The following is a 20,600-nucleotide window of genomic DNA, read 5'->3' on the forward strand; positions in this document are numbered from 1 at the left end:
GACTAAACTCCACCAGGACTCACCTCCTTGTAAGGTCCACTCTGTGACCTTTTGGCTAAAGACACCCTGACCCGCGCCATTGTAGGCCGCCACCTCAATTTCATAGTTGGTCCAAATGATCAGGTCTTCAAGCAGAAGGTTAGTCTGGTCTGGGTTTGTGATGTTCTTGATCTGACAGTCCACCGGCAGACCTGACAGACAATACCTAAGCCAAACCCAGACAGAACCAATCAGTCGAAACATTTCAAATCTTATTTTACAAGTTCATACCAAATACTTTTCATACAATTTCAAACTCCACAAACAAACCTCGTACGTGAATTCTGATTTGACTCATCATTTGAAAGGTTTTCTGTACAGAACAGCTGAGAATCCACCACGAGACAGACCACAGTATCTAATCTTGACTATTTATTGACTTTAAACTGTGGGCAGCTTTCTGTAGACCTAATTTGTCTAAGATGATTTTGTGGACATGTAAGAGGAAAAATTGAGGAGTTGTTGAGATCCAACTGCATGCAAGTGTTTATGACTGTCATGGGCCTAGTGTTCACCAAGGATGCGGAAGTTTTAGGTGAAAACAGTGGGCAAAATAGTGTTTTCCAACTGAGGTACACTACACCACTCTACCAGTTTCCATTACATTAGGTCAGTGCTTTGTATTGAGAAACGAGTTCTGCCAAGACGTATAATTACTAGTAGCATGTGAAAACTAAAAGGCTAAGAATATTATATGAAAAATACAAATCTATCCATCAAAAAAGGCAGGAAAAGTAAGTCACTAATGAGAAAATACTCGGCACTAATTTTAATATCCTTACAGCTTTCTAGTTTGGGAATTAATTAGTGCAATTTTACTGGCAAACTCACAGCAAAAATAGCCGTCTCAGATGGTGCAGAAAACTATATGCACTAATGGATTTTTTTCTTCATTTATTCTCGTATATCTGTGTTTATGTGCATGTTCTAATGAAGCCCTCAGTAATTGATTGAAAATGAGAATATAATTTCCAATGTCATACTCAACAGCCATGAGCTCATTCATATGCTGGTGTGTAATGATCACAGATGACCTTCTACTCTTGGTTTATCACCCATTTTACATACAATCAATTGAAATTATATATATATATATATATATATATATATATATATATATATATATATATATATATATAGACAGCCATAAGATTTAGAAAGAGAGTCAAGAACCATAGTTTATCACGTAATGTGTACACTGAAACAGCCAGAGTTGGTTGCAGATATGGGGCAGTTAGAAATCGCTGATCAATAATACGTTAGCACTGACTGATGTTATGGAAGCTGGTTTCATTGCATGTGTTTTAACTAGTCTGATATGACAAACACAATCAATTTCTCTGTGCATTTGATGTGTTTTATATCAGCCTGAGGGATTTTATAAGGGTCATGTTGCTCTTTTTCATTAGTGCAGTGAAACACTGAGTCACACTTTGGAGCAATTTAGAGTAGCCAAGACACCAACCAGCATTCATGGGAAAACTGGCAGAAACCCCTGTTGACATGGGCAGAACATGCAAAACTCCACACAGAAAGTAACCCAAGCTCAGGATCAAACTGGGGACTCTGGCACTAGTTGTGTGACAGCAGCTGCTGTGCACCACACCATCCATAGCTGCTGTCATGAACATGATTTCTTTTGCTCCTGTAGCAGGGTTCTCCAGGAAATCTGAAGTAGCCGGTTAAAAAAAAAAAAGTAGTAGACGGCTCTGGAATTTGTGGCAGCAAAGCCACCGTGGCGCACCAAAGGCTTGCTACTGCTGGGGGGTCTGGGGGCATGCTCCCCCATAAAATTTTGAAATTTACATGCCTTCTAGGGCGGCACGGTGGTGTAGTGGTTAGCGCTGTCGCCTCACAGCAAGAAGGTCTGGGTTCGAGCCCCGTGGCCGGCGAGGGCCTTTCTGTGTGGAGTTTGCATGTTGTCTGTGTGGGTTTCCTCCGGGTGCTCCGGTTTCCCCCACAGTCCAAAGACATGCAGGTTAGCTTAGCTGGTGACTCTAAATTGACCGTAGGTGTGAATGTGAGTGTGAATGTGTCTCTGTGTCAGCCCTGTGATGACCTGGCGACTTGTCCAGGGTGTACCCCGCCTTTCGCCCGTAGTCAGCTGGGATAGGCTCCAGCTCGCCTGCGACCCTGTAGAACAGGATAAAGCGGCTAAAGATAATGAGATGAGATGAGATGAGACATGCCTTCTAGTGGCTTTTGGTGCATTCTCAGCTAATAAATGACTAATAATTTCCAAGTAAAATACTTGCAAAATATGGATGAGATTTCTCTTCAGATGTGTGTGTGCTTGGCTTTCTCAGTTACCCTCTGTAGTATGCTGCCTGGTTCTGTAACATAACTACATATGCTACGGCGTGGTCACATGGTCTGGCTCAGCCAGTCAGAGCGTGAAAATCGATCAACAAATATGGTGTTGCTTCCGGTCATGGTAAACCCAAATCAAAGACAATTTCGTGGTGGAATAACTGGATTTTCAGCAAATTATGGGTAACGGAGATGATATAAATCGCTTGAACATTGAAAGGCAAGTTTTTATATTTTTCTGGGATCGAGTAGCCGGTGCAGACCGTCTGTGTAGGCAGAGAAAACCGCCAGTTGCCAGCGCTTGTGGACATCTCTGCTGTAGGAAGTCAACTTTCTAATATGTGAAGAGTTATTGCTATGCACATGGAATATACAGCAATGACACATTTTGAGCTATAAAAAGCAAACTTCAACCAGTATGTGAATATCTAAACCTAACCTTACCTAAATGAAGTACTGTGAGCTAGCCTTCTATCCTGTTAGTTAGTCAATCTTGCAGGCCTTAAAGGTAGACTGATTTTCAGATTTTTCAGGTTTAGGTCATAAAAAGAATTTTCAATGACACCCAATTATTTTTGTTTAGTGGACCGATAGCTACTGAATTCAAATCACAGATCTCCAATTTTATTAGTTTTTTAAAAATAGAACAATTAATGAATTTAAGGCCACATGGCCCTAAATTCTCCGCTATTATTTCTTGCTTCACTGCGACGCAATCCAAGAGACTACGTCAGGCATCACGTGATGGGCTTTCCCCATTCGCACAAGGCATTGTGGGATACAAATTTGAAATGGGAAAGGAAAATGGAGAACACAAATGAAACGACCAACTACAGTAACAGAACGCGAGAAGAAAAGACGTTATGCTGCAAAGGAAAAGAAACGCAGGACCAAACTTGTAAATCTCGGCGGTCAGCGAGCACCTCGGTGTGATCAACTGTTCGTTTAGCAACAGAATGATGTAACTGTCAGTGCACAGTCAAGGTAAACCCGTAGATGGCAGTAATACAGGGCAGTAATAGGGCGGCACGGTGGTGTAAGTGGTTAGCACGGTCGCCTCACAGCAAGAAGGTTCTGAGTTCGAACCCAGCGGGGGCCTTTCTGTGTGGAGTTTGCATGTTCTTCCCGTGTCTGCGTGGGTTTCCTCCGGGTGCTCCGGTTTCCCCCACACTCCAAAAGACATGCGGGTAGGTTAATATGGGACGGCCTTGGGCTGAGGTGCCCTTGAGCGAGGCACCTCACTCCCAACTGCTCCCCGGGCACTGTTAGCATGGCTGCCCACTGCTCTGGGTATGTATGTGTGTGTGCTCATTGCTCGTGCATGTGTGTGTTCACTGCTTCAGATGGGTTAAATGCAGAGAGGAAATTTCACAAGTGTGTGATGAATAAAGTTGTGCTTTCTTTCTTTTCTTACAACACTGGATGCCAGCTGCCGTAAACCCCAAGAGAAGAAGAAGACGACGCCGATAGGTAAACTTGCACATGCGCACACCGAACTTGCTTGACTACGCGACGTGAGCGATTTAATGCTCATTATTTGCTAGGGAATCCCCTTGAATTAAATAAGTTCCCAGCCACAGAATAACCTGGTTTTTTTTAAAATACTACAGAAATAAACTTGTATAACAAAGACCAAATTTCAGAGGGAAATAAATTTCACCGGTTTTATGAAATCGAAAGGCCATCTACTTTTAATTTAATTGTTAGAAATGAATTGCAGCTATGGATATATACAGTGATATAAATGTATACAGAAATGCATAAAAATGCTTTTGGTCTTTTGGTGTATGTGTGAGAAAGTGACAGGTGGAGGTGTGGGCCGCAACCTCATAGAACCTTATTTCTGAAATTGAAACAATGCCTTTTGGAATCTGTATGGTAATGAATATGTCTTACTGCAAATTTATGTAGGTTGTAAAATCATCGGGGTAACATTAGCTCTAACCGCGTTCAAGTTCAATTTCCACCGTGTAGGGTTCAACTGGTCTCAAATGAGCAATAGAAGTGTTAATTCAACATTGCTGAATTTACTGCTGTGCATTCCACGTCCTGCAGGGACGGCTGCTTGACTTTTTGTACAGGACTTGAAAATGAATTGAAGCTGACCCATATAAGCTGAGTACACTCTGGGGGTGAAGGGTGGAGAGGTATCTCTGTGTGTGTGTGTGTGTGTGTGTGTGTGTGTGTGTGTGAGTACAAGTCTCACCTGATAATGTATCCCTGCAGGAGGCCATTCTGGTGGCTCTCCAGAGGAGGCTGCCACTGGATCATGATGGACTGATTAGTGCGGCCGCTGGCAATGACTGTTTGAGGAGGGGCACTGGGTGGTTCCTCTGGTAAAGTCAGCCTTAGAACAGAGAAGTTGTTGAAGTGGAAGATAAAGCCAAAGAAAAAAAGAAGGGATGAAGAGACAGAGTTCAGGTGTAAGTGTTCAAAAAAAGTTTTACTGTTTCATAGCTTCAGTTTTTGTGAACCACAGAACGATAATGAATTGGACTCTGTGTTAGTAGTGTGTCTGGTTTAAATGCCAGAGAATAACAGTTATGAACATTTCTTTTGCTGATTCCTGCTCAGACAAACTGTCAGAGTCCATAGCAATGTTCAGAGTTCTCAGCAGAAGACCCAGAGAGATGAGCTGTAGCCAAGAACAGTGATAATCAAAGGCAGCGAGAATGAAAACGGTAAGTGTGGTGCAGCAAAACCCCCGCCAAGTTCGCTTTAAATTTCACTCCATTTAATATTTTGATTTCTCCCAAGTGAGACTTCAGAATTCTGAAACGGAGATAAAACATGGTGTTTGGGATGAAAGGCGAATACTTCAGAAGCACTGCACTTTGCGTAGTCATGTCACTCGCATAGACTTTGTTCTCTGACTGAGAATAGCCTCTGGTCTGAGAGAGTGTAGATATGGTGGGAGTGTTTGGTAACATTGGTGTGTATGTAAGTCATAGTGTGAGTTGCATGTCTGTGTTAGCACTGCAGCAAAATTGGTCAAGTTTGCAAAGAGCAAAACTTGAAAGATTTCCCAACATGATCTGTCTTTGCCTTTAAGAAGTCTTGTACTTGGCAGAGAGTTGCATTAACACCGAGAATCTCATCCTTCTCCCTCTAAATATTTTGAAGCCCTTTTTTCTTAAAAGAAATAAGTTGCTAGGTTTTACTCGAAACATTTGCTTAACCTTGTGCCAGCCTGCTCCCGTCGATACTTTGACCACTCCTGCTTGCTCTGGCAGTTATTTTTTGTGTGGATCCATCTGCAATATTTTCCAATCGTCTCAGCAGGTCAAAATTCCCAAAATACAAGCAACAAAGTTGTTTTTCATTTTAGAGGAAACGCAAATACCCCAACAAAGTTCAGTTGCAATACTGGTGCTATTTGCTTAGGCTGTAACAAATTTTTGACACAGTATGCTTGGAAGAAAAATACACAAGTAGGCTAACTGAAGATTTTACTAATAACAATTTTTTTTAAAAAAGGTTTATCGGCCTTATATACTACATGACGCATTCTCAGACATAAAAAGAACAGCCGAATATGAAAGGCCTAGAGATTTAAAGCCCCATTACATTCACACATCACATCACATTATCTCTAGCCGCTTTATCCTTCTACAGGGTCGCAGGCAAGCTGGAGCCTATCCCAGCTGACTACGGGCGAAAGGCGGGGTACACCCTGGACAAGTCGCCAGGTCATCACAGGGCTGACACATAGACACAGACAACCATTCACACTCACATTCACACCTACGGTCAATTTAGAGTCACCAGTTAACCTAACCTGCATGTCTTTGGACTGTGGGGGAAACTGGAGCACCCGGAGGAAACCCACGCGGACACGGGGAGAACATGCAAACTCCGCACAGAAAGGCCCTCACCGGCCCCGGGGCTCGAACCCAGGACCTTCTTGCTGTGAGGCGACAGCGCTAACCACTACACCACCATGCCGCCCAAGCCCCATTACATGAGAAGTTTTTTTTTTTTTTGCTCCTGGGCTCCCCCTACAGTTGCAAAATATAATTCACTTTTACGCCACTGTCATAAATATAAATACAAACCCTTTGTATTTGAGGGCGCGTTGAGCTACCCTCATGGACAGCTGTGCATATGCATTTGTTTACAAGCTAAAGGATATAGAACCGGCAGAAGCCAAAGACTGACAAGGTAGAGTAATATTCCAGGATTTTACACAAATATGACTGTATAGTTTTATTTATTATGACATCTGAGATGAACACCAATATAACAAAAGGAATAAAGTTTTAATTTTGCATTTTGGGGTCACACTGTTTGCTAAGCGTCTGAATGTGCAGCATATGTGTAATTGACATGATATAGACACATGGTGCACATAATATACATTGGGCAATGTAATCTATTACAAGCTAGCCGAGATAGATTTGTAAAGTTGCACGTTTTCAAGGCTTATTTGATGCGAGATTGACAAAGACTGACCAAATGTTCTGGCATGAAATTAATTTATTCATCTGCATGCTAGCCTGAGACGGGACTGATGTTAGCTGACTTTTATCATCAAGAAAAACTCATAATCTCCATGAGACAGGAATAATACTGACAAGGTTACAGCCTACGTCACAATCTTTCAGAAATAACATTGGCAGGGATGTACACTCTGTTGTCGGATTGTTGTTTTACTGTTAGCTGTGAGACAGATCGCTACTTCTGTCTTGAAGTAACCATGCATGCTCAAACTTTTTTTTTTTGCACGTATTGGACACACCTCAGAATAGTAGCATGCTAAGTTAACATAACCAAAACCATACTAACAGCAACATATCTAATGCTAGGCAATGGTAGCGAACAAAGAACAGTTAGTCAACTAAATTAACCTTACAAAACCTGGATGCCCCTGACACAGAGTGATGCAAACTTGGGTGGCAAGCTAGCCATCAAGTCTCAACAGCAACTGACACAAGATCAATTTTCCAGTATCAATGTCCAAGTGTGTTACCTAGCAAGTTTACTAACACCACCTCGAGATGTAGTTTAAACCTCTGTTGAAATTGTCCGACGTGGCTTATGATCAAAGGCTAGTGGGTCAGCAACTAGCTAGTGGGTCTACCTATTTGCTAAATTCTTTAACCATTAGGCCATGCAAAGCCATAGCCTAATGGTTAGAGAAGCAGCTTTGGGACCAAAAGGTTGCCAGTTTGATTTCTTGGACCAGCAGGAATGGCTGAAGTGCCCTTGAGCAAGGCACCTAACCCCCAGGCTGCTCTGGGTACATTGTACATTGCTCTGGACAAGAATGTCTGCTAAATGGCGTTAATGTAAATGTGACCCCTCACCGAATCCAGGGACACATGTCGGCCGAAACGAATCCGAGATAATCGCAAAAGAAGCATTTTTTTTTCGAAATTTGTGATTTTTGTTTTTTTCCATCATGTGCAAGTTGAGATCTTGAAGAATGCAATCAGTATTTCAGATAATAGATTGTTTTGTTGAAAAAGCATACATTTTTTGTTGCAAATTGTCTCGTTTTTGTCAGGACTGTAGCCTGCTGGGGGGTGTGGGTAAATTACCATATGGGCCATTCACATGATGATTTAAGTCTTTTGTTTTTTTTTTTTCGCGAATCAGCTGTATGATATGGGCTGAGCGCATGGCTACTTAGCTGCATACAGGCGTGTGATTTCACTATGGAATGAAGAAGTTAAACAGAGCGCAGAGGAGCTGAAACACCACGAAGCAAACAGACGCACGGTATTTACATCGGAGATAACCATTTCTAGCAAAAAACCGCAACTTCGTTTTCCAGATTGAATGGAATACTTGAATGATCGGATGATACACGGACCGTTCTAGGATTACATTCCATCGGAGGCATTGATGTGTGCAAGGCGCCGTTTCTCTTTCTGATGGGGTAAGTTTATTAATCTAAGGCTGTGTGGTTATTTTTGCATGTAACGGAGAGCGTTGTGGTTTGGTTAAGCCTAGGTCACAACCGGACGTACGATTTTTTGGCCGTGTGATTTTTGGCGTTTCCCAAATCGCTGCGTTTTTTTTTTTTTTTTGTTCACGGAGAAAGACACGCGTTGGCCGTAAGTTTGTCTTGCAACCTGAAAAAACGTAAGCACCTGTAGATTTTGTTTGACATGACAAAGAACCTCTGCGGCCGGTCTGCGGCTTGAAAATCAGCACGTCACACGCGCGCTCTCGTGCGTTTCACGCGCGCTCTCGTGCGTTTTTTGCATGTAGACCGGCTGTAGGAGCACGGTACGGCCGGTTGTGACCGAGGCTTTACATGAAACTAGCGTTGTGTTAGTTGTGTCATCATTGTGCTATCTTTCTTTCTTACAGTGTAATTTTTCAACCACAAAACGTTAAAGTATACTTTAGGACTTATTTTTGTACTTCATAATTGTGTTGGGCATACTTTGCATGGAAGGAAAATTGACGTGGTGATCTTTGTTTACATGAAAGTGGCATCGTGCTAGCTAGTAGGGGGTAGGGCTTTCCTTAATGTCATGCAAATGAGCACCATTATGTGCCCGCCCTGCACCCAGAGTAGCTGAGATGGAAAACTTTGAGGGTGATTTTCTCCCTTTTCTGTTTTAAGAGGTATACACTTTCAAAAGGCCACACATTCTTCAAATATTGTCAGATCTCCACATGGAAGGCATCATTGGAAAGCTTAGAAACTGAATCTGTCAATAACTCAAAATGCCCCCGGGCCGACATGTGTCCCTGGATTCTGTTTTCTGACACAAATGCTAACACAGCCAGACATCAAGAAAGTGCAGCAAGGCAGCTAATGCCATATCACTTACTAGTTCAACAGAAAGAAGCCCAATTCACTCTTGGTCTTGCAGCCTGTTATCACTCTTAGCTCTCGCCCACAAGTTAAAAACCAGTCCAAGATTTACTCTTACTCGGTCATTCTGTCTTTTTCTCTTCTTGGCTTCTCCAACAGCGTCTTCTTTGGTCTCTTCACCTTTCATGGTGCTTTAAAGCATTATGCAGTTCTTGTGAGACGTCTCAGGTGCTCCACCAGTGTGACATAGTGCTATAACTGGCAAATAGGTTGCAGACTCGGAATCGACGACAGGCCATTATCCCTACTGCAAGTCAAGGTGCCATCAAAATTATTTTGAAGCTGAATATTTTAAAGTAAAACTCCTACCTAGCGTTGCTTTAATAAACATATGTCTCTCTCTCTATGGCATGTCACTACAGTGGCGTGGCTGCTGTGACAGCTTCAGGCATCAAAGTTTCTGTGGAAGAATTAGAGTAGTGATTTCCTGTTGCCTTTTACTGGATTATTATAGCGCTTTTTTTAAATAAACATCATAAGCAGTAAAACTATGATTCATGGTACAACAATGGCTGTCAAACACAGATGGTGGAGACATGCACAGGTTAAAATACATCATCGACTTTATATAAAAAACAGGTCAAGGCAAAGTACTGAAATTCTCATCTCATCTCATTATCTCTAGCCGCTTTATCCTTCTACAGGGTCGCAGGCAAGCTGGAGCCTATCCCAGCTGACTACGGGCGAAAGGCGGGGTACACCCTGGACAAGTCGCCAGGTCATCACAGGGCTGACACATAGACACAGACAACCATTCACACTCACATTCACACCTACGGTCAATTTAGAGTCACCAGTTAACCTAACCTGCATGTCTTTGGACTGTGGGGGAAACCAGAGCACCCGGAGGAAACCCACGCAGACACGGGGAGAACATGCAAACTCCGCACAGAAAGGCCCTCGCCGGCCCCGGGGCTCGAACCCAGGACCTTCTTGCTGTGAGGCGACAGCGCTAACCACTATACCACCGTGCCGCCCGAGTACTGAAATTGTCAGACAAAATTGAAGTGAAATAAACGAACAGCACTAAAAATAAATAAATAAAACAAAAGTGTTGTTATCTAAAACACAAGAGCAGCACAGACAGAAAATCCGAAAAGCCAAAAAGATCAAAAGTCAAACACAGGAGATCTCTATTAGATAAAAGACTTAGAAATGTAGGCTGAAGGTTAGAAAAAAGACTTAGCAATGAACAAACCATACTGAGAGGTATTTACACTGAAGAGTGAGTCTGAATAGTTAGATTTTGAAGTCGAGTGGGTTGTTTTGAGGATGGGGGAGGGGTGGCTAGTGTAGTTGGCAGGGGATTGTAGGCGATGGAGGAGGATGTGACAAGGACAAACCAAATAATTAGAAAGGCATGGAATTGTCACACTGAAGGCCATCCATCATATCTTTAAATAGATGAAAAAAGACGCATTGTTAGCAAAAGAATTTAGTGAAGAAGACATTTGGTCATCCTGCTGCAACATTCCACCTCAAGGACTATGTTCACACTACAAGCTTCTTTTCACAATATACTATTCCTATTCAGTACTACATTTCTGTTATGAAATAGTGCAGCTCTCATGTTTCAACAGCTGTTTCTATAGACCCCTTTCACTGACGTCACCCGAAACCGGAAGTAAACAGACCCTGAGCCATTTTGGAAGACCAACAAACTCGTGATTAGGGGAAAATAACGGCAGCGGTATGTGAACCCACAAGAATAAAGTGGAGTGGCAAACGACTTAAACAAATCTGAGCTGTTTTATTTATGATTTATTGGCCCAACAGTAGACTTGAAAGAAACCTGTGTGAGACTTGGCAAAAAACTGTGGATATAATGGATAAGTCTGTGCATGATCTGCGGACACTTTGAGGTAAGCAAACGCAAGAAATTCAGATTTAAAACATGCTAAATTGGCCTCAAGTTGATAACTGTATGAGGAGCAAGCCTCCCAGACTTCTACAATTTAATAATAATAATAATAATAATTTAGGATGGTTTGGGGCTTGCTCTCCCTCCTATTATATAAATAAAGCATAGTTGTTGTGTAGGCATACATCATAAATACATATGTATAATTTGGATAAATTAACCTAAATTATGGATACCTTAATAGTAACAAAAAGTATTAATTTTTCAACTGAAAAGATATATTATTAAAAGATAAATATCAACAAGATTACCTTGGCCATAACTATGTGTAGGTTATTCTTAATAACAGCTGTAATATCACGACCCAAGCCACTAACAACATAATTGTAAGCCTGTAGCCCTTTGTAGGCTTTCAAGTCATCAGCAGTGTAGGCACTGGGTGTAAACAACAAATAGTTTACAATGTCTGGGTAGCAAACAGATGGCAGAATTGGTGTCCGGTCCTCCTTATGTATCTGACACGGAGAAATAATATAAATCGTGCTGCCTACCAGATTACAGTCGTCTGTTTTATTGTATCAGTACTAGTATCACTTACTATACTCATCAGTCATAGATTAGTCCAGTACAACATGACCAGCTTGCTTTTTTCCATTTGACTGTCGCAAGTTTTTTCAGGCTGGTACAGTCAAAAATTGAAAAAAGTTTTGGCCTACTAAACTAGTCATCGATTCTACTAGTGTATTAATTGGAGTCGACATGAAAACATTAGGTAAAAACTTTAAACCAGTACAATCTCTTCTTCAAAGTTTCACCAAATGGTTTTATTTATGCAATTTAAAGCTCATAATACTGTATAACTTTGGTCGAGTAAAAGCACGGAGCAAAAACATGGCTGAATCCTGAATGACTCCTATTTGTTTAAATAGGGGACTACATAGGTGGCAGAATGTAGTTTCTTTTTCCCTGCCATGGAAGCGCACTTGTATACCGAGGAGGAAAGCAATTTGCATTACAGCCGTGAGGCGGCTCGGCTCGGTTTTCCCTTTTGGGCGCTCTCGTTTTCTGTTAGAATTTTGTAAAGAAAAAAAAATATATTATTTACCAGCTTACCGGGTCCATTAACATAAATCTGACAGCTGACAAGGTCGGGATATAAACGAACTTTTGCGTTAAACTGTGTTCTTGGATTCACATAATTTTTTCTGAGTCTTATCATATGGGTCAAACCCATCAATCACAGCCAGTTTCTCCACATACCGTGCCCTTTCTGCAACTGGCAATGTACTCACAACTCGAATTATCATCCATCGTGTCACTTTACTCTCGCTCGTACTTTGTTTTATATTGTGAGTGCATGTACTTGGTCTTCCAATATGGCGCCTAACAAAATCTCGCGGCGCGGTGACGTCATGTGAAAGGGGTCTATTCGTCAGTTCAATGAGACAATGACATACAGTGGGGCAAAAAAGTATTTAGTCAGCCACCAATTGTGCAAGTTCTCCCACTTAAAAAGATGAGAGAGGCCTGTAATTTTCATCATAGGTACACTTCAACTATGAGAGACAGAATGGGGGGAAAGAATCCAGGAAATCACATTGTAGGATTTTTAATGAATTAATTGGTAAATTCCTCGGTAAAATAAGTATTTGGTCACCTACAAACAAGCAAGAATTCTGGCTCTCTCAGACCTGTAACTTCTTCTTTAAGAGGCTCCTCTGTCCTCCACTCGTTACCTGTATTAATGGCACCTGTTTGAACTCGTTATCAGTATAAAAGACACCTGTCCACAACCTCAAACAGTCACACTCCAAACTCCACTATGGCCAAGACCAAAGAGCTGTCAAAGGACACCAGAAACAAAATTGTAGACCTGCACCAGGCTGGGAAGACTGAATCTGCAATAGGTAAGCAGCTTGGTGTGAAGAAATCAACTGTGGGAGCAATTATTAGAAAATGGAAGACATACAAGACCACTGATAATCTCCCTCGATCTGGGGCTCCACGCAAGATCTCACCCCGTGGGGTCAAAATGATCACAAGAACGGTGAGCAAAAATCCCAGAACCACATGGGGGGACCTAGTAAATGACCTGCAGAGAGCTGGGACCAAAGTAACAAAGGCTACCATCAGTAACACACTACGCCGCCAGGGACTCAAATCCTGCAGTGCCAGACGTGTCCCCCTGTTTAAGCCAGTACATGTCCAGGCCTGTCTGAAGTTTGCTAGAGAGCATTTGGATGATCCAGAAGAGGATTGGGAGAATGTCATATGGTCAGATGAAACCAAAATAGAACTTTTTGGTAAAAACTCAACTTGTCGTGTTTGGAGGAGAAAGAATGCTGAGTTGCATCCAAAGAACACCATACCTACTGTGAAGCATGGGGGTGGAAACATCATGCTTTGGGGCTGTTTTTCTGCAAAGGGACCAGGACGACTGATCCGTGTAAAGGAAAGAATGAATGGGGCCATGTATCGTGAGATTTTGAGTGAAAACCTCCTTCCATCAGCAAAGGCATTGAAGATGAAATGTGGCTGGGTCTTTCAGCATGACAATGATCCCAAACACACCGCCCGGGCAACGAAGGAGTGGCTTCGTAAGAAGCATTTCAAGGTCCTGGAGTGGCCTAGCCAGTCTCCAGATCTCAACCCCATAGAAAATCTTTGGAGGGAGTTGAAAGTCCGTGTTGCCCAGCGACAGCCCCAAAACATCACTGCTCTAGAGGAGATCTGCATGGAGGAATGGGCCAAAATACCAGCAACAGTGTGTGAAAACCTTGTGAAGACTTACATAAAACGTTTGACCTCTGTCATTGCCAACAAAGGGTATATAACAAAGTATTGAGATGAACTTTTGTTATTGACCAAATACTTATTTTCCACCATAATTTGCAAATATATTCTTTAAAAATCAGACAATGTGATTTTCTGGATTTTTTTTTCCTCATTTTGTCTCTCATAGTTGAGGTATACCTATGATGAAAATTACAGGCCTCTCTCATCTTTTTAAGTGGAAGAACTTGCACAATTGGTGACTGACTAAACACTTTTTTGCCCCACTGTATCTTGAGGGTTTATAGACGTAACTACAAGTAACCCATATCTGTCTTTATCATGAACCAACCCGTCCTCTGAAACACCCCACATGCGCACATCTATTTCTTGGCCAGTTGTTATGAATACTCAATTTTGCTTCCAATTTTGCTTGAGCCAATTCCAAAAATATGAAGTAACTCAGCATTTTCTCCATCCTTCCACAGAATACAGACACAGATGTTGCTGTCTTCCACTGTTATTTTGCCGTCTTGCCAACACTAGATAATACTGATGATGATGGTGATCTGCACTAAAGTGCACTCAAAAGCCACAAGAATGTATCCATTCAAGATCAGCTTTTTGCGTCCAAACAGTCCTGAAAAATATCAGGTCTTTATTTCATGTTAAGACAGAAAATCGGATTTCTGTCAATTCAACCTGGTGTATGGATGGAGACATGATGACAGAGTATTTCACCAGTATCTCTGCATCTGCCATCGTCTGCCAACTTGGGTGTTTTGGGAGTAAAGCTGCTCTAACATTAACGATGCATTTGCAAATAAATTACCTCTGAAGTATGGTAACAATAGCAGCACAGCCTGTCATGAACACATCCCACCATGCTAATAGTGGTGTATCAATTCCAAAAGCAGTATAGCAAACTGCAAACAGATTTTCCATAGTTTTGAAAACTCCACTTGTGAAGGCAGCCACAAATAAAACCCAAAGACTGAAATTATTGTCTTTATAGTGAATAGTGCATGACAGGCATGACATTTTTTGGAAGACAGTATTGATATTGTGTTCAATGCAATAATGGGTTTAGTTTCTATCTTCGCAGTCTCTTGAAGTCTCTGGGATTGTTATGTCTTACTGTCATGGAACAGTCTGGGCTTTTTTTTTTTTCAATAAGCTTGGACACTGCTTTTTGATGAGACAATATGTCTGACACATCAATTCTGCTGTAATGCACAGCCTTGTCAGTTGGCTATTGTGCAAGCTGCACAAAGCCTGACAAAAAGGGGACAAATAAAAGGGACAGATTTATTTGTAGTGTCATGCTTAATTTGTCGCATTTTTCTTTGCACAGAAACAATATGCTTTGGACAGAGAATTGTATCCCAAACATGTCGCTGAAGCTTAGAAGTACATTTTATCTTAAAACTTAGACATTTTAATTTCCTTTAAATTTACAACCAGTAAACCACTTCCAGTATCTGTTTAATCTATCTTTTTTTTTTTTTACTCTGCAATATCACCCAGTGCTGGGCAGGAAATGAGAACAAAAATCAGCCAAGGAATTTGCTTTAAAGTGCTCCACTACATTGGTCCAAAATACTAGAAATGAAAGTGTATCAACTAGGATTACACAAGGCTATGCTAGTACATTTTCCTCTGTACACTGATCCTGCAAAAGCTTCCTCTATATTTCACATTTTTATATGATCTGCTTTCACATAATTTCACAAATCTAATCAAATAAACAATATACAAGAAATGAAACAAATTTATTCAGCTCATTTGCGTATACTTTCAGCATTTCTTTGCTGCTAATCAAAATTTAATCCGTGAACACAGGTGGCTCCTGTATACGAAAGGATGTAATAACTAATTGGTAGTAACTACAGTACCAGTAACTGTAGTAACTTCTTTTTTCTATAATAGCTTGTCATAAACCGGAATCATTAGTATTTCTGTAACCTTCCATGAAAAAAATAAAATAAAAAAATGGTGTGTGGTGGGTGTTTATCACACTGCGGACATTAAGTAACATTAGCGTCCTAGAATCAGGGAACTTGTTAACATGATATGCAAAATAATTAACACTAGGACTGACAAAATGCTACAAAAAAACCACAGTCGCAAATGTTTTTTTCTTTTTAATGATCTACAATGTCTCTTATTGTCCATCCATTATCCGTAGCCATTTATCCTATGCAGGGTCACGGGCAAGCTGGAGCCTATCCCAGCTGACTATGGGCAAGAGGCAGGGTTCACCCTGGACAAGTCACCAGGTCATTGCAGGGCCAACACATATGGACAAACATTCACACCTACGGTCAATTTAGAGCCACCACTTAGCCTAAGCTGCATGTCTTTTGACTGTGGGGGAAACTGGCACACCCGGAGGAAACCCATGCAGACACGAGGAGAACATGCAAACTCCACACAGGAAGACACCCGTCAGCCACTGGGCTCGAACCCAGAACCTTCTTGCTGTGAGGCGACAGTGTTAACCACTACGCCACTGTGCCATCTGTCTCTCATTGTCAAATCTCTAAACAAATCGCAATTAATGCTACCAGCTTTTTTATTCTTACATAGCTACCAGCTATGTAAGAATACACTGAATGCTAAGACTAAATGTCAGTCATGTATTCAGGTTTTCAATATGACCAAGTTTTTAGTTGAACCATTCATTTTCAGCTTGCTTTCTTCCAGCAAGTCGACTGCTATTTGTAAACCAAACCTTACACACACTGCGAAAAGAAATGCAAATGAGACCTGAGAGAGCATAAAACACAATTAGACACAATTAGACAATCTTGGCAAGGACTTTCCTGTCTAAATTATTCTATTATTCAAAAACACAAAAGACCAAATTAACATGCGGCGGTACGTCTGCAGAATAAATTCTTCACGTTGCTTTTCTGCATTGCCTTCATTCTTATGTATTAATATATTATTTGCAAAAGTAGTTGATAAAATTATTTATATTTTATGCCACATTAGCAAATATATTTATAAAATAGATGTTATTTAATACAGAGAGTAGTCTATGAGACCTAAAGTTATCTAAATTAGCCAGCCAAGCTTATTACTGTTAATTTGCCCTCTAAATCATGAATACTTCATTTGAACCCAAATGAATTGAACCTCAAAGCTCAGATGTGTCAGACTACACTAGACGGCCAAAAGTTTGCGGACACCTGATCAAAGTGTTTGTTGAACATCACATCCCAGATTCACACCCCCGTGGCTGTGGGGATTTATGTTCAAGTATTTAGCATTAGTGATGTCTAATTAGTGTTTCTGCATCTCTTGTTAGGTATATTGCAATCCGTGTGTTTTTTTTTTAATATATATATTCTCATATAGTTTTAAACTATGGTACTACAAAGCTATATCTTCACTGTCATATTTAGATAAATAGGCCCAGTCTGGCCATAGCACTGTTTATATTAAACTAATAACCAAAAGAGGGAGCTTGAGAAAAACAGCTTATCAAACTAAATTATAAATGCCAGAGAATATGCCTATATCATATAGGCTGACACAATGAAGACAAACTGCAGGAATAAACTCTCCATATGGTGTTTAATAACACAAGCAAGAGAGATGACATTGCATGCTTACTGCATTAGTCCTGATCATATTTCTAAGCACACTTGCATTTGGAAGCCTGCCAGCAAGGTGGAGGTTTGATTAATGTAAGAAGAGAGGGCTTCCCTTCCCGAGGGTTACAATGTGAACTCCCCCGCTTTTTTCATGCAATTATTCAATGAGCCAATCATGTGGCAGCAGCACAATGCATAAAATCATCACTTGCTCTTTTTTCAAATCTTCAACAAATTCCTGTTCTTGGCTGTTCTTGAAAGACCTACTGTGGTCTTCTGCTGTTGAAGTCTATCTGCCTTCATTTTCAACGTGTTGTGCATTATGACATGCTTTTCTGGTTACCACGGTAGTAGAGAGTGGTTATTAGGCAGCTGGGCCATAGAAGGTTCACGCTGCACGCTGCATGCTGCACGCTACATGCGTGTAAAGAAAAGTGGACAAACGTAGCATGACTTGCTCTGGGCCATAGAACGGCGTTCACGTTGCACGCTGCACACTTCACGCGTGAAGCGAGAAATGAACATGCACACTTTTTTCTAGGCGTGAAGATGGAAATTCCAGTCAATGCATGCGGTCACTGCCGCGCCAGCCAATCAGAACGGGTCTAGGGAGATAACTCTATGCTTTCAGGGGAAAACTTCAGAAAAAATATAATTGAATGGTATAATTGAAAAATAGTTCTTCATCGGGATTGTCAAGCAGATTATAGAATGTTCGGTGAAATTCACCACGGGTTTCTCTCAGAAGGAAGTGTTCTCGGCTCCAAATTCTGTTCCTTTTTCTCTTCCTCTGTCTCAGTAAAAGCAGAATGAGGCAATCGTCGTCATCCGAAGAGTCCATATTGTTGGTTACTCGGTCAAAGTAGAACAGACGCAACACGTGAACATCCAAGCATGAAGTTTAATGGCCCAGGGTCCGGTTCTTCACGTGAACGTGTAGCGTGTAGCGTGCAGCATGCAGCGTGCAGCGTGAACCTTCTATGGCCCAGCTGCCTTAGAGTGAGCCGTCCTGTGAGCCCTGACCAGTGTGGCCATTCTCCTCTGACCTCTCTCATTCCAAGACATTTCTGCCTGCAGAACTGCAGCTATATGGAGTTTTTTTTTTCTTTTCACACCATGCTGTGTAAACTCTACATACTGTTGTGCGTGAAAATCTCAAGAGATCATCAGTTACTGAAATATACTCAAACCAGTCCATCTGGTACCAATATCTAAGCCATGGTCAAAGTCACTGAGATCGCACCCCTCCTTCCCCATTTTGATGTTTGATGTGAAAATTAACTGAAGCTCTTGACATGTATCCACATGATTTTATACACTGCAATAGCAAAATAATTAACCTATTTAGTACTGAGCAAGGGCGGCACGGTGGTGTAGTGGTTAGCGCTGTCGCCTCACAGCAAGAAGGTCCTGGGTTCGAGCCCCGGGGCCGGCGAGGGCCTTTCTGTGTGGAGTTTGCATGTTCTCCCCGTGTCCGCGCGGGTTTCCTCCGGGTGCTCCGGTTTCCCCCACAGTCTAAAGACATGCAGGTTAGGTTAACTGGTGACTCTAAATTGACCGTAGGTGTGAGTGTGAATGGTTGTCTATGTGTCAGCCCTGTGATGACCTGGCGACTTGTCCAGGGTGTACCCCGCCTTTCGCCTGTAGTCAGCTGGGATAGGCTCCAGCTTGCCTGCGACCCTGTAGAAGGATAAAGCGGCTAGAGATAATGAGATGAGATGAGTATTGAGCAATCAGGGGCATCACAGGACACTTTATTTAGCTCTGGTTTTCTATACTGTCAATCACAAGCATTTTGTGTTATCTTCATGACAGCACACACTAGGCCTATGTAACAAGTGGTATCATGTAGTTTTGGGTGTTGGTATCGGAGCATTTTTATAAGTATGTACTGGCGTCCTTAGACTAGACCAAGACGGCTCTCAATTCAGCACAGTACACTTTGGTTAACTTAACTCCACTGCATTTAAATGAACTGTTTGTAGAATTAATGTATTCGTTAAGTCAAACTGGATTACTCCTTTGATAGGCAAATACGCCAGAGGATTATTAATATTAATACCCACACATCAAGCCCTTGTTAAACTGTCGCTTGACATCCTTTACTTGGAGTGTCTCTCAAGTTGATTTGTTTCCAAATTGCTCCTCAGGGTGATAAAACACTGCCATATATTTACCTCTTTGACAAATTTTTGGCACTCTGAGAATACCTGTCTGGTCCCAAAGCAAAAAAAAAAAACCCAAAAGAAAACAAAAACAAACGAAAAAAAACAAGCTTTATTTACAGACATTTTGAGTACTATGGTTAACATTAGGATTAACATTAAGGTTAGGTTCAAGTGTAGGTGTAACATTATTTAGCTACTGTAATAAATAAAGTACTGACAGTATCTCCTCTTTCCAAACTCATTACATCAGTGTGAGATTCAAGATTCTGGCCTCCTGCTGCTAGACAAACCTTTTTTTTTTTAAATTTAACACTACATAAATCAGGGGCGGCACGGTGGTGTAGTGGTTAGCGCTGTCGCCTCACAGCAAGAAGGTCTGGGTTCGAGCCTTTCTGTGCGGAGTTTGCATGTTCTCCCCGTGTCTGTCTGCGTGGGTTTCCTCCGAGTGCTCCGGTTTCCCCCACAGTCCAAAGACATGCAGGTTAGGTTAACTGGTGACTCTAAATTGACCGTAGGTGTGAATGTGAGTGTGAATGGTTGTCTGTGTCTATGTGTCAGCCCTGTGATGACCTGCCGACTTGTCCAGGGTGTACCCCGCCTTTCGCCCGTAGTCAGCTGGGATAGGCTCCAGCTTGCCTGCGACCCTGTAGAACAGGATAAAGCGGCTAGAGATAATGAGATGAGACTACATAAATCAATGTTTCAATATTTTCTATTTATTTCCCAACACAGGGGTTCTCAACTAGGGGTCTTAAAGGTGTTCAGTGAGGTTGAGGTCAGGGTTCTGTCCAGGCCACTTCCACACCAACCTTGGAACATGTCTATATGAACCTCGCTTTGTGCACTTGGGCACAGTCATGCTAGAACAGGTTTGGACTCTTTAGCTCCAGTGAAGGGAAATCTTAAAGTGCACATCTTGGGTATATTCAGGAGCAAGATCAATGTAATTCTCTTATTTTATATTAAACTTTGATCAAATATCTGTCACATTTTGCATTTTGTGCAATTTTTTTTTA

General features: G+C 41.6%; 1 protein-coding gene across 5 annotated transcripts in view; it reads right to left on the reverse strand.

The window, feature by feature from the left end:
- Positions 1–20,600, reverse strand: part of sdk2a (sidekick cell adhesion molecule 2a) — a 351,347-nt gene that overhangs the window by 73,670 nt on the left and 257,077 nt on the right. For all 5 annotated transcript variants that reach the window (XM_060901705.1, XM_060901704.1, XM_060901703.1 and 2 more), the window contains 2 exons: positions 4,556–4,696; positions 24–205 (listed from right to left, as the gene is read on the reverse strand). In XM_060901705.1, coding sequence (XP_060757688.1) covers positions 24–205; positions 4,556–4,696 — 323 coding nt within the window. The remainder of the gene's footprint in view (positions 1–23; positions 206–4,555; positions 4,697–20,600) is intronic.

This window comes from Neoarius graeffei, chromosome 20 (assembly GCF_027579695.1).
Source record: "Neoarius graeffei isolate fNeoGra1 chromosome 20, fNeoGra1.pri, whole genome shotgun sequence".
In the NCBI taxonomy this organism is placed as follows: Eukaryota; Metazoa; Chordata; class Actinopteri; order Siluriformes; family Ariidae; genus Neoarius; species Neoarius graeffei.